General features: G+C 38.1%; 1 protein-coding gene across 1 annotated transcript; it reads left to right on the top strand.

Moving 5' to 3' along the window:
- The first annotated feature begins 5,260 nt into the window (after positions 1-5,260).
- On the top strand, positions 5,261-6,223 carry LOC103210926 (olfactory receptor 2T29-like). Its single transcript, XM_007956836.1, has one exon. It carries the CDS (start codon positions 5,261-5,263, stop codon positions 6,221-6,223), a length of 963 nt encoding a protein of 320 aa, XP_007955027.1.
- Positions 6,224-15,507: the final 9,284 nt, after the last annotated feature.

Here is a 15,507-nt window from a genome sequence, read left to right as displayed (position 1 = left end):
AATTTTTACTTTAGCACAAATTATCATTTAGATATTTGAATTCAACACAAGTATTAAATATTAAGTATTCAACATTACTATTGTTGTATAATAAATGTCTAATATTAAGCTCATTAGTCAGTGTTTAGTTATTCAAGAACATTTAAAAAAATTTAAACCATAGTGTTTCAATGTCAGAGATTGGTTACCGAGGTGGTGAAAGGACTGAAAGGGAAGGCTGGAAGAGCAAGGGAAAAGAGTGTTGTTTCCAAAAACCAGAAATATGTGCTATATAAAGAGATTCAAAGAAAAAAGCATGTTTGCCATAAAAATAGCATGGTGGCAGCTAGTTCCACATGTCTCTCACTGCTAAACTGATAGAGATGCTGTGCTCCTAGGGCTGCTGGTAGAACTCACAACTACTAATGAGAAGTAACATAGACATTGTGTTCCACTGAAGCTGACACTGCCTTTGGCATGATGGAGTCCACATTTCCCATACGATCCCTAGTTGCCCACAGCTGCTAGAGACAATTTCCAGAAGCAGGGAAAAGAAGAAACCATTTTTCTTTTCTACATTTTCAGGTGTCTTCCCAGTTAATTCACTCTCAAAGCCTTTAGCACTCAAATGTCAGAGAAGTCAAAAAGTGTCTTCTACAGGCTGGAACTCTGGAAGTTCAAAGAGGACCTCAGGTAGGTGTGGACATGACAAGTAAAAGATACCCTTTGGACAAAAGCTATTGTAACAAACTATGTCTTCAAAAATTCATCAACACAGTGAGATTTGTTTTTGTTGTCATTATTGTTAGGTGCTGTAGAGTCGTCTCTGACTCATAGAGACTCTATGCACAGCAGAGCAAAACACTTCCAGGTACCGCACCAGCCCCACGATCCTTGCTATACTTGAGCCCATCACCGCAGCCACGGTGTCAGTCCATCTTATTGACGGCCTTCCCCTCTTTTGTTGACCCTCCACCTTACCAAGCATAACATCCTTCTCCAGGGAATAGTCCCTTATAATATCATGACCAAAGTAGGTGAGATGAAGTCTGGCCATTGTCGCTTCCAAAGAGGATTCCACCTGTACTTCCTCCAGAACAGATCTGTTCGTTCTTTTTGCAGTCCATGGTACTTTCAGCACTTCGCCAGCACCACAACTCAAAAGCATCAATTCTTCTTTGGTCTTCCTTATTCATTGTCTAGCTCTTACATGCATATGAGGCCACTGAAAATATCATGGCTGTGTCAGGTGCACCTTAGTCCTCAAGGAAACATCTTTGCTTCTCACCACTTGAAAGAGGTCCTTTGCAGCCAATTTGCCCACTAATACAGTGAAAACATGATCAAAATTGTTCCAAAACTCACATACAGATAAGACATTCAGAAGTATTTGCCTACAAAATGGTAGGGATCATTTTAGTCTTGCTCCCTGCTTTATCTGGGTGCCTTGTATATTGTGCACATTAAGAAAAATAGTTGTAGTTTGAAGGCAATATATGATTTTCAAACTGTTTTTGATGCATGATTACATTATGATTAATTTTGAATTTTTCTTTTTACCTGCTTGTGTTTTTAGATTTTTATTTATCTATTTATCTATTTATTTATTTATTTATTGCAATTAGGACTGTTAGTGTTTAAAATAAAAGCTAAGAAGTTTAAAATTAAATGTGAAAACAAGGCAACATAGATTGAAAAATAGCAACTAATAACTTAAGGAAGAGTGATAGAGACAAGATGTAGAGACAACCTCAGTCCTAGTTATAACAACATTACTGATTAGTAGGGTCATCTTTGACATGTCAGTTGAACTTCAAGTTTCAGATTCTGTAATGGTGAAAGATAAGAACACCAACAATATCACAAATATTTTCTTGGATATTAAATGATGATACATGCACACACAAATATTTTATAAAGTGACAAAGGTTATATATAAACTAACTCATACTTCATGGGTAAAATTTTATTGATAATACTAAGATTTAAGATTATTATTAAAATTACTTAAGATTCAATACACATTGAGTTTAACAATGAAAGGAGACAAAAGAGATATAAGAAGAAAGTTTTAAAAAAAAGCACAGTGGAGATTATCTATTAGCTTTTATAGTCCTCTCAATTGCATTCTTTTTCAATATCCCAGAGGAGATATAACAACAGAAATTTTCAGCCTCTCCTCTAATGGGCACAGAAACCAGGGATGATGTCATTTCTCCATTTCTCTTTGCAAATTTAACCATGATCACGCACCACTTACTCATCTGGACGAGGCTCACACATCATCTGATGGTGATTCAACCAGACATGTAGACAGAACTACAGGAACAAAGGGTAACCAATGTCCTCATATTGTCGTTCTGCTCTGATACATCCTAGGGGATCTTAATAACATTTTCACAGTATCTTCCTCTTTCTCATAATCTATTTTTATGAAATAAAGCAAATCTGCTTTTTTTCCTTAAATCTCTTGATAAAATATTTATTTATTGAAACATATACAATGAGTTTTTGATTTCCAATTATTTATGGACAAAAATATCTATTTTTCCTATATTTATGGATGATGTTTTTGTTTTTCTGAGACTGAAATTATTCACAGGAAAAGTGACTGATTTTACTTCTAATGGGCATTATCTGATAGAACACAGTAGAAACCAATGTATTGATTATAATTTTTTTTTTCTCTGATTAAACTAACATTGAGTAATATAAAACCCAAATTGAAAACTGGATCGTTGACCGCACTGAGTGAGAATTACAATCTCTGGGCTCTGCATGGGGACTGAGATGTGTCTTCCCTATGGCCACACGTATGTTCATATGCAGATAAGCAGAGAAAGTGAATTTTCTAATCTGGAAAAATAGAAAGTAAATTTCTCATAGGTTCTAGGGGTCAATTGAGTAGTAAAGTACTGGAACAATTCCTGAGATGCAGTGAGCTCCAAGTAAAAGTTCTGTATTTCTCCACCACCACTATTAATGATTTCCTAAGTTAAACATGAGCTGTTGACATTAAACTCAAGCAATTGGATTGAGATGAGTAAGAAGGAACAAGGAGAAATTTGCCATGAGCAGTGCAGACACAGTGTGCCCTCGTCCATCTGGTGTCCCAGGAGGACCATTCAATACAGCTTGATAACAGTGACCCCACTTACTAAATTGCAAGATAAATTTGCCAATGTTCACCTCCTGTCCTCATGCCTTCCCTCCACCTTACAGCTTCATTCTTTTAGCAAATAGTCTTCATGAGTGGCGACTCTGCAAGAATCCTCGCTTCATTTCAACCGCACACGGGGAGTAGGGCAGCAAGTGTGTTTTGTAAGTTATAGATCTGTTTTTAACTTTTGCACACAATTCAGATTCCACTGGGCAGTGGAGGTGGTTTTTGATAGATTATACTTTTCTTCATGTAATGTCCCAGATTTTGTGTATGTTTAAATCAAATCCGGTGGTAGCATTACCTACTGCATCAGAACACCAGAATTTATGAGATTTAGTAAGCTCACTCCCCTAAGCAGTCTTTGGAATTATTGCAAGTGTACAAAATATATTTGAAACTATTGTAAATTCTTCTCTGCTTCATAACACTTCTAAATTATTCCCGTTAAGAGGATCTGATACCTACTTCCTGATGGTAAGGGCTTTTAAAATTCAACGCTTCAGAAATTGAAAAGTTGAAAAAGTTTAATCTTTTTAAGAGAAAATGTGGGTTGATTCATTTCAGAAAGTGCAGATGTATTTTCAGTCTATTGCTTTTTCTCATTTATTTTGTAGCCGTTCTCAATTTACTCAAAACAACATTTATATCGGTTTCTTTTTTCTTCCTGAGTAGTCAGATTTTTACTTCCTTGAATGTAAACAAGTTTAATTTATCTTTATTTTGTGTTCACAGTCTGAGAGACTTGCAGTAAGATGTAAGATAGAGGAGGAAAGCTTTGATTTGAACTCAGAGACATGTTGGTCGGTTTCTCTCTCTGCATCTCAATTCCCACCAAAGATTGATAGTGGGGGCAATAAAGCTGCTGTTATTGGTGAAAAAAACTAAAGCCTTGTTTGCTAAATGTCAGTGACCCTCTAAGTGCTAGTTCTTCTTTTCCCCTGAAATTCAGAGCAAATAATAGGAGATAATGAAGATGAATTTTGTCTTGGGAACCATTTAGTCGATAGAAATGAAGTGGAATTCTTCATAAAACTCCACTTTAACAGAGATATAAACAAACAATAGAACAAATGAAAAGCGAACAGGTTGTCTGGACTACAAATTTATCAGATCCAAATTTTTTTAAAGATGACTGTGATACTGAAATTGAGGAACTGAAGTAACACATCTCAGGTCATTAGACAACAATGTTGTTGTTGTTCTTATATGCTGTGGGTTCGGCCCTGACTCATAGCGACCCCTCCTTGTTTTTCTGAGGTGGTATCACAATGGAAGTAGATAGCCCAACCTTCCTTCCAAGTAGTGACTGGTGGGTTTGAACTGTCATCCTTCTGGTTAATAAGAGCCAATTCATACATAGATTCTGCACAATAATAATGGTCTGAACTAACAGTTTATGTGTTTGTTCATCTGTGCCGGGTAATGTTTTAAGTGTGGTCATTATTTTACCAAATTGAATCCTCATAACACATTAAAGTCAAATTTTATTTTTATCCTTTCTTTATGTGGAGTGGACAGAGAAAATGAGGATTTAATAACTGACCTAAGGCACAATTCAGGGAGACTAGAAAGTGAATCTAAGGCTATAGTCTGCCTATAAACTCTGTGCCCCTCACTCTCTATCCCTCAGGTTCTCTGAGAGGTCAGCCATGCCATGAGAGTTTTACCATCCCAACTGAGTCCTTAAACCAAAGAAGTTAATTCCGTTCCAACTTCCATAGCAAACACCCTAGAAATAAATAATTTGATTTCTTTCTCTGTCTTTCACTCTTTCTCTTTTTCTCAGTGATCCACATTTTGTGTTATATGGGGTCATAATGATTCTTCAAGTTCTCACTACGTGTTGATAGAGGACACCATCATCAGGAAACTTCATCATCCTGAACTGTGGAAAATTCAGTATGTTACCAATTCTATTAACCTGCAGTTGAAAGAATATACTTATATTTCTTGTTAATTTGTTGAATTACTAATGATTTATAATCTCTAAATCAACAAAGAAGTCCTAAAATCCATGGAATTTTCTCCTGTTTGCATGATCAGTTTTTTGGGGGGTGGTAGTAAAATGAGTGATCTGTGTAATCTCAAAGCTCTTCTTAATGCCATAGGTGAAACCTCATGGACAACACCACGTGGTTAGTCAACCAAACTGGAGGGTCTGATTTCATCCTGTTGGGATTCTTCAGTCAATCCAAACACCCAGCTCTGCTCTGTGTGGTCATTTTTGTGATTTTTCTGATGGCTTTGTCTGGAAATGCTATCTTGATCTTCTTGATACACTCTAACACCCACCTCCACACTCCCATGTACTTTTTCATCAGCCAGTTGTCTCTCATGGATGTGATGTACATTTCTGTCACTGTGCCCAAGATGCTTATAGACCAGGTCATAGGTATCAACACAATATCAGTGCCTGAATGTGGGATACAGATGTTCCTCTATTTGACATTAGTAGGATCAGAATACTGTCTTCTAGCTGCCATGGCCTATGACCGGTACATGGCCATCTGCCATCCACTCCGTTATCCTGTCCTTATGAACCACAGGATATGTCTCCTTCTGGCATCTGGCTGCTGGTTCTTGGGCTCAGTGGATGGCTTCATGGTCACTCCCATCACTATGACCTTCCCCTTCTGCAGATCCAGGGAGATTCATCACTTCTTCTGTGAGGTCCCTGCCATAATGAAGCTCTCCTGCTCTGACACCTCACTCATTGAGACACTCATGTACCTGTGTTGTGTTCTCATGATCCTCATCCCTGTGACAGTCATTTTAAGCTCCTACTCTTTCATCCTCCTCACCATCTATAGGATGACCTCAGCAGAGGGCCGAAAGAAGGCTTTGACCACTTGTTCCTCTCACATGACTGTGGTCACCCTCTTCTATGGAGCTGCCATTTACACCTACATGATGCCCAGCTCCTACCACACCCAAGAGAAGGACACGGTAGTATCTTTCTTTTACACTGTCCTTACCCCTGTGCTAAACCCTTTAATCTATAGTTTTAGGAATAAGGATGTCACAGGGGCTCTGAAGAAAATGTTGAATGTAGGGCCTGATTTTCAAGAAACTATAAAGTAGAGAATTCTAGTAGTAACAGGTTATTACCTTTCTCTCTACACATCAGAAATTTAGCATCTTATGTCAATGTTAGTCCTTGGACTCTTATGTCACGATGTCTCATCTCGTTTTCACACATCCCCCATCCTCTTTTAGGTAAATTTTTCCATGTATTGTCCTGTTGTTCCACAGGAAAATATTCATATTCTTAGGAAATGCATAATGAAACTAGTTAGAAGTAAAATTCATATGGACTGTCAAACAAGAGAGAAAGAGAGACAGAGGGAAATGGTGAAATAAAAGGAGAAAAATATTAATAATAGGCAAGTCTAGTTAAGGACTGTATGATTATTCTTTATTTTATTCTTATTCATGTTACTTTCCTGTACATTTGAAATTAAATTCAAAGTTAAACAGACAAATTCATTATCATCAAGTCAATTCTGACTCATAGCAACCATATAGCTCAGAGTAGAACTGACCCATAGGGTTTCCAAGAATGTACATCTTTATGAAAGCAGACTACCACATATTTCTTCCATGCTGGTAAGTTGGAAATGCTGACCTTTTGGTTAGTAGCCAAGCCTTAACCATTGTACTACGAAAACCAAATCCAATGCCATTGAGTTGATTACAACTCATAGTGAGTGACCTTATAGGACAAAGTACAAGTGCATCATAAGGTTTCCATGGTTGTAAAGTTTTATGGAAGTAGACTGCCATATATTTCTGCCATGGAGCAACAGTGGGTTTGAACTGCCAACTATTGGGTTAGCAGTCAAGAACTTTAACCAGTGTATTATCAGTCTCCTTAATTCAAAATAAAGCCTTAAAATTTAGTCTTTGTCCCCTTCCAACACTTATGTTTTGAGTTTCTACCGCAGTGGCTCCATGATGAAATACTTTAGAAAACATGTTCACATCACCTGACTATTAATTCTGAATATATTCATTACTATATATACTGAAAATATCTGTACATTTTAATTGAGGGCTGTTTTGTTCCATGTGGCAACTCTTAAAACATCTTGTTGTTGTTGTTGTTATGTGCCGTCGAGTCAGCCCAGACCCATAGCGACCCCTCCTTGGGTTTCCGAGGCAGTGTCACTACGGAAGTAGGATTGCCCAACCTTCCTTCTGAGGAGTGGCTGGTGGGTTTGAACCGCCAGCCTTCTGGTTAGCAGTCAAGTGCTTTAGCCACTATGCTACCAGAGCTCCTAGTGTGTATTAATAATTTGAAACTATTAGTACTGCTTGATTTATGTAAAATCCATGATATCATAAGGTACTATGGAATACACAATAACCCAGAATGGAAGGATAATTAAGGAAAGTTCCCTGCAGAAGGTGACATCTAATTTGACTTTTGGAACATGTCGTTTATTAGACAAGAAAGTAAAAGTGTGACATCAAATATTCAATCTTTCATTTACTCAGCAAATATTTTTATGTTATAATTAAAAAATCATAGCTACATGAGATTGAAACCTTGAAATCTTGTGTGCTCAATGAATTTCAATTGCAGGTAGAGTTGTTTATGCAGATAGTTGCAGTAAAGTATATCAACTTCTTTTCTCATCACGTGGAAAGAGTACAGCTCATGAGCATACATCTGTTTAAACTAATACTTTTAAATTTGGTTAAAACAAAGGTGACAGAAGGGAGACTCTGGAGCTGAATGTTAAAAGGTGACTCCACATTACTCTCAGATGAGTATGGAAGCCTGGAGAGTGGGGACAAAGTGTATGGTTAGGAACATGATGTCAGGGAAAAGGCACAGCAGCAGAAAAGGTAAGAGTGCTGACCAAGCAGGAGTGGTAAAGGCTTCATTTTTTAGCCTTATTTCTTGCCCTTCTGTGTGCCAAGATTTTACAAACAGTAGTGAAATGATTAAATTTGCATTTTAGAAATATTGCATCAATGGCATTCAATTGAAGAAGTGCACAAATGGAATCTGAGAGACCAGGTAAGTGATAGTTCTGAACTGAATGATTTTGAGGCAAGTTGGACCACACCTTAAGACCATGAAGGACTAAGGGGACAGATATCTGGGGTAAGTGAATCTTGATGAATATGGTAAATAAAATCACAAAGCTGGTTACATATCTATCATTTTATAGCTGACCACGTCCAATTTGTGAAGAATTAGGCAGTTTCAAAAATCAGATTCCTTCTTCCACTGATATGTCATGACTGTAACATAACAATCTTGCAGATTTTGGGAACAGTGTTGGAAAGCCAATTTCCAATATATTTGCTGCAATAAAACTGAATAAAATATGCATGCTTTTTAATTTCTAAAAAATTGAGAAACGTATGTGTTTCCCCCCAATTTTCTAGACCATAGCAATAAACAAATCTGATGGTTCCACTTAAAAGATTCTTAACATGGGGAATAAAATGAAACTAGTTAGGGAAAGAGTAAAAATATATCCTTCCAATGATGATTTTTTTAACACTATCTCAACCCTGAAAGATTTATATAGAAATATTCTTAGAAAAATTAATTATCATATTAGAGAACCTGTTAAAAACAGTTTTTAAAAGTTTCTACTAATAAATATTTATAATTATTATGAAGTTTGGAAATGTTTTTTCAAGCTATGTTTTGTATTTAATATTTAGACTTCTTACACATGGAAACGCTACTTCTTTTATCTAGAATTCAAATATAGAAGTTAAATTGATTCTGGCAACTGCATTTCCATGGTGTCAAGTAAGTAGCAGAGCATTGAAGATTGTAAAATTGTCAGACTTCAGAATTTATTCATGTGTTCAGGTTTGTGTTGCCACCAATATTTGACCAAATTAATTGTTTTTCTTCTGTTGATAAAAAGACTTCAAGATTCCTATATCTCCTAAAGCACTAAGAACTAGAAATGGAATTCATCACTTATCTTAGGAATAAATCATGTGTCTAAGTATAAAATCTTGCAGTATTTTCACAATATTTGTATGTTCTTAAATGTGTTCAAACACATTGAAGAAACAGAATGAACAAGACCATTTTGCAGTGATGAATCACGAAATGAGGCTTAGTCTAACTACACCACCAGAGCTCCCTTAATAAAATTAGATGTATTGAAATTCACATTTACTAAAGTTTTGTTTGACCATTTTATCTCTTTGATTACTTTATTGTAAACACATTTTTTGTGCCTGACACTGAGTTCAGAAAATATATAAAGGTCTAATGTTATTGTCGGGCTGACCTGAGAGTTGCATTATAAAAACTTCTTTTTTAATGAGAAAATAAAGTGTTGACCTATAATATGCTTTTTTTTTTTTTTCTTTTTTAACCTAGTAACTTATCTTGAGTATCCTTCCAGCTCAGTATATGGAAACTGGGTTAAATTCCACAGGATCCATAAATGGGGCTACTCTTTAATCTTGAAAATTATTATTCAAAAAGAGTATCTTGCTCATATATCTTTATTTTGATGTATGATAATTTTTGTAATACAGATTCTAAGAAGGTACTTTTTTTAAAAAAATTTATTGTGATTTGGATGAAAGTTTACAGAGAAAATCCTTTTCTCATGCAGCAGTTCATACACATTTTTTTTCATGATATTGACTGCAATTCCCCACAATATAACAGCTCTCTCTCTACTTCCTCCCTGTACTGAGCTCTTCCCTGAAGAAGGCACTTATTCGTTCAAAAACTCACTGCCCCTGAGTCAGATCCGACTTATAACGACCCCTCTTTGGGTTTCCTAGGAGGTATCACTATGGAAGTAGAGTGCCCCATATTCTTTCCGAGGAGAGGCTAGTGGGTTTCAAACGTCAACCTTCTGGTTAGCAGTCAAATACTGTTTTGGTTACCTAGTGCCACTCTGACAGGAATATGCCACAAATGGGATGCTTGAACAAACAGGAGTTTATTCTCTTACAATTTGGGAGGCTAGAAGTATGAGTTCAAAGTGCCAGGCTCTAGGGGTTAGGTGAAAGCCCCTTGACCTTAAGCATCAGCTTTGCCTCTTGCTCCTGGCCCACTGAAGCTAGAGACATCTCTTCAATCAGGCAGCTACTGGCTGCTGAAGCTGATAAGCCCAAGGTCGACGAATAAAATGGCACAGTCCCAATGTTACCAAACCACACACAGGCCATTATTAATTCAAGTCCATTAAAAGTTCCAAGTTTGGCAGAGCATGGCAGGCTGCTGAACAATGACATGGCTACATGCAGGGTTCAAGTGTTCCATAAGCTAGAGACCATTCCCACAGCTGCTTCTTATATACAGGAAGCATACCCACACACCCAAAGCAGCTACTCAGCTGCTTGTGGTAGATCCCACCATGGTGTTGATTGCCAGTCTCATCATGTGGAATAACTACCACCAGCTGCCCAGCCATTCAACCAGGCCCAGCCAAGTTGACACACACACCTAACCACTACAAATGCTTTAGGCACTATGCCACCAGAGCTCCTATTCATTCAAAAGATAAACATTTAAAACATTTTTGTGCAATGTGCTAATTTGTGTGATATAAAAGCATAGACTAATTTAGTTGCACTGTCAGTCAGGAAAGATGGGAAATTTCTCATCTCTTCATTGTGTTTGAATCTCTGTCTGCCCCCTAGATGTCTTTCTATGTCTCCTCTGTGATCATGAGAGGCCTACTTGTCCCTTTACCTACTGGATGGTTTGACCAATGAGAGACCTCAGTGGGAGATTTGAAGTCTAGGAGGATACTGAGGTCTGGTTACTGATTCCATCATCACTGTCCCTGATAGCTGAGACTTCAGTTGCTGAATTCTTCCACAACTGGCCCCATATCTCACCAGTGGCTGCCCTCCCCTGCAGACACATGTGCCATGCGTCCTGGAAAATACTTCTCCTCCCATGACCCTAAAGGCCCAAGGCTAGATATAGCTTATCCTTGTTATAGGTTTTGAGTCATTCTGGATCCCTATCATAGTTATGGTTATGTGTCAACTTGGCTGGGCCTGATCTTGAGTGGCTGGGCAGCTGGATGTAGTTATTCCATAATGAGACTGGTAATCAACTCCATGGTGGAATCATTGGAGCAGCTGAATAGCTGCTTTAGAGATGTGGTCTGCTTCCAGTATATAAGAAGAACTTTTGAGAAAGGTCTTGAGCTTTTGGCCCATCAGGATCCTGCATTTGGCCGAGTCTTCATCTCAGTGACCTGTCATGTTATCTGCTGATCTTGAGACTGTTTCTGGACTTGTACTAAGGTCCTGCCATGTTGTTTAATAATCTTGGGACTGTGCCATTTTACTTGTTGACCTTAGGTTTGTTAGCCTTAACAGCAGTTAAGAGATGCCTCCATCTTCAGTGGGCCAGGAGTAAGAGGCAGCACTGAAGGACAAGGTCAAAGTACCATCACCCAGCCCATAGAGCTGGCAATTTGAACTTGGATTTCTAGCCTCCTAAACTGTAAGAGAGCTCTGGTAGCATAGTGGCTAAGACACTTGCCTGCTAACCAGACGGCTGGCGGTTCAAACCCACCAGCCACTCCTCGGAAGGAAGGTTGGGCAATCCTACTTCCGTAGTAATACTGCCTCGGAAACCCAAGGAGGGGTCGCTATGAGTCGGGGCCGACTCGACGGCAAACAACAACAACAACAAACTGTAAGAGGGAGCTCTGGTAGCATAGTGCCTAAGGCACCTGACTGCTAAGTAGAAGGTTGGCAGTTCAAAACCACCAGCCACTCCTCGGAAAGAAGGTTGGGCAATCAACTTCCATAGTGATACTGCCTCAGAAACCCAAGAAAGGGTCGCTATGAGTCGGGTCAGACTCAACAGCACATAACAACAACAGATTGTAAGAGCATAAATCCCTGTTTGTTCAAGCCACCCATTTGTGGTATTATCTGTTAGAATGGCACTAGAGAACCAATACTATACCTTTGTGATTTTCCATAAAACTGTCAACCCTTGAAGTCTCATCCACCACCCATTTCATCCATCTACCTTGATCCCAATGTAATAATTGATCATTATGGGTACAAATTGTACTTTTGTGCCCATATCATTAGTTCCATCTAGATTTTATATTTGGATTTATATTTCTCTAATTTTAACTTAGCATTTTTCCATGTGTTCATTGTCCTGTATAATTTCTTAAGCCTTGAATTAGATATCTAGAAATTTTGTTTGTTTATAACTGAATCGTTTTTCCTCTATATAACTTGTTCTTGCCTCATATAGTATTAATATTAACCCTTTATTGTATATGTAATTCCTTTTCTAAAAGTGAGACTTGAACTCATGTTTTTTTTTTTTCTTTGTTGTACACATTTTAAATGGTGTCAAATATGTCATTTATTTTCTTTCAGTTTTGGAACTTCATATCTTACTTGGGAAGGCCTTCACCTTCCCAATAGTATAGAAATTCTATGCTGTTCTCCAGCATTATTTTTAAAAATTGCATATATAACTCTTAAATCTTCAGGAGATATTTTTGTTAGTATGCTGTGAAACAGGTGTCTAATTTTACTTTTTCAATCTAATTTTATTGGTAATGCTATATAATACCAACTGATTCAACTGATGACTTTTCATATAAGACACACATTCATATCTTCTCACAAGCTTCTGGACATATAAGGGGCAAGAACTTCCAGAGAGCACCAGCGAGAACATCCATACATATTTGTGGCTCAAAAGGGGCCTTTGTGAATGCCATCAAAATGTTAACATGACATCCCAAAAGACCAACTGGCAAATACCATTCCTCACAGAACCCTGATCAGGGGCCAGCTCAGACAACTTTGCTGCAAGAGGAGCCAGTGAGGATCCAGAGGATACTTTTTTTTTTTTTTTTTTTTAATCTCAGGCCACCTCTGTCCCTCTGAAAACCAAACCCACTGCCTTCAAGTCAATCCGACTCATCCAGACGTTTTGTAATAGACCAGAACTGTCCCCACGGTGTTTCCAAGGCTGTAAATCTTTAGAGAAGCATATTGCCTCATCTTTCTCCCATGAAGCAGCTGGTGAATTTGAGCCATCGATCTTTAGGTTAACAGCCAAAAATGCTTTAAACATTACATCACCAGAGCTGCTTCTGTGCCTCCAGTACGTGGTGTATAAAGTTCCTGGACCCTACATGAAAGAGATTAGAGGATGTCTAGGATTGTGAAAGACTGAACACTTATCAGCATACTCATCAGAGAAAGGCTAGTTACATTAGTAAAGTCTAAAATACAATTACCTGTCAAGTTTAAATTTAATTTTTCCCTATACCTACTCTATTGTATCAAATGTGTTGTTATGTGCTGTTGAGTTAGACCTGACTCATAGCGACCCCTCCTTGGATTTCCGATGGGGTATCACTATGGATATAGATTGCCCAACCTTCTTTCTGAGGAATGGCTAGTGGGTTTGAACTTCTAGCCTTCAGGCTAGCAGTCAAGTGCCTTAGACACTATGCTACCTGTGCTTCCACTGTATTAAGTGTAATCAAAGATTTTGAGACCAAACAAATGCTAATCAATCTATCACTCTGTTTCAATTCTCCACACTCTTCCAGTAGCAACATCTATCTTGGTAAAATACATCTTCCAAGACCAGTTTTCTTACATATATACATCTCAATAGCAAATATTTCCTTTATGTATATGTGTTAGACAACACAATGCTTTCTGAGACGTGAAGCAGTATTCCTAAGGGTAGATTTGTTACTTCTCGAGCTCACAATGGTTTTTCAGACATTACACTTCCTTCTTTGTGGGTTTTTTTTTGTTTGTTTTTGTTTGCCGTCGAGTCGGCCCCGACTCATAGCGACCCCTCCTTGGGTTTCCGAGGCAATATCACTACGGAAGTAGGATTGCCCAACCTTCCTTCCGAGGAGTGGCTGGTGGGTAGTGAGTGCATAATGCAGCAAGATATCTCTTACTTTGGAGGAGGTATTCCCCTGACATTTGGACTCCTAAAACCTTTACTGCAGTGACAGGTCCCTGAATCTTCATGGAGTTCTACTATGCTATTATCTTATCTCTGCATGTATCTTATCAAAGCCTTCAGTGTACTTGCAACTCTTGCTCATACTGCTCAATCACCATGGTGTTATCTGTATAATGGATCACTGTGATATTCTGTCAGTTGTCCAGATGACCCAGATTGCTTCAGACAAAATAATGAAACAGGTCAGATGAGATAACCCAGCCCAGAGACAAAATTGCAGATGAATATTTTGTCTCTCTCATATGAATGCAAACTTGCTTATAATCTTCTTTCTTAATTGGAACAGAAAATAATGCATTTGCAAAATCAGTGGCTACCCAGGAAATCTGTTCTAGTAGTGAGGTCCTCTTTGGTGCAACTGGGATAAGGATCACTGTGTTGGTACTCCACTGTCATTTTCCAGAGCCAATTTCTGAAAGAGCTAGACTGACATATTAAATGGACAAATAATAGGGACCACAAATACTTCATCAATAAGGTCTTTACTAAGTTTTGCCTTTCTATTTTGGACAAGGTAGAAATTTCAGATTTTTCCTTGGCTTTCCCCATTATGGTAGCTCTTATCCCATGGGTCCTTGCTCAGATGCTTAATACCATCTCCTAAGGTATAAGAAGGATTGTGAGGTTGGTGCAGGGCTGGGTAGTGTTTCACTCTGTTGTATGTAGTGTCACTATGAGTTGGAGCCAATTTGACGGCACCTAATAACAACAACCACCTAAGAAATTGCTTATCCATCCAATAACCCAATGAAGGAGTTATTCCAATTGCCAAGTATATCAATTCTAATAGCAAACTTGGGACTCAGGAAATGATCACTGGGTTGGCTCATGGAAAATACGGGTTCCACAGAGTTAGACATGAGCCAGGAATCTATTTATCTGTACTACCCCCACCCTGTAAATCCTCTCTCTAATAGGATGAATTTATGATGCTTTGGGGCTCAATGTAATCTTAAACCATGTATCCAATAGTTCTCAACAAAGAATGCAAATCTTCCTTTGAAGTACCAAAAAAATCATTTGCCACCAAGTTGATTCTGACTCATGGCAAACACCTATGTTACAGAGTAGAAAGCTGTACCACCTGATTTTCAATAGTTCTGATCTTTTGGAAGTAGATCACTTACTTGGTCTTTCTTCCAAGATACTTCTGTGTATATTTGAACTACTAACCTTTCAGTTAGTAGCCAAGCTTTAGCCATTTGTACCACCTTAGGACTTATCCAATAAATTATAGTAGGTTATTTTTAGGAAAGGTTGTTATGTTATGTGCCGTCGAGTCGGCCCCGACTCATAGTGACCCCTCCTTGGGTTTCCGAGGCAGTATCACTACGGAAGTAGGATTGCCCAACCTTCCTTCCGAGGAGTGGCT

This window comes from Orycteropus afer, unplaced genomic scaffold (assembly GCF_000298275.1).
Source record: "Orycteropus afer afer isolate SDZICR_OR568_19922 unplaced genomic scaffold, OryAfe1.0 scaffold00672, whole genome shotgun sequence".
NCBI classification, from domain to species: Eukaryota; Metazoa; Chordata; class Mammalia; order Tubulidentata; family Orycteropodidae; genus Orycteropus; species Orycteropus afer.
The sequence above is the reverse complement of the archived record's forward strand: the minus strand, read 5'-3'. Positions and strand labels throughout refer to the sequence as shown.

Excerpts from the sequence above, each read along its gene's own strand:
- LOC103210926 (XM_007956836.1), top strand. The coding sequence starts at position 5,261 with ATGGACAACACCACGTGGTTAGTCAACCAAACTGGAGGGTCTGATTTC.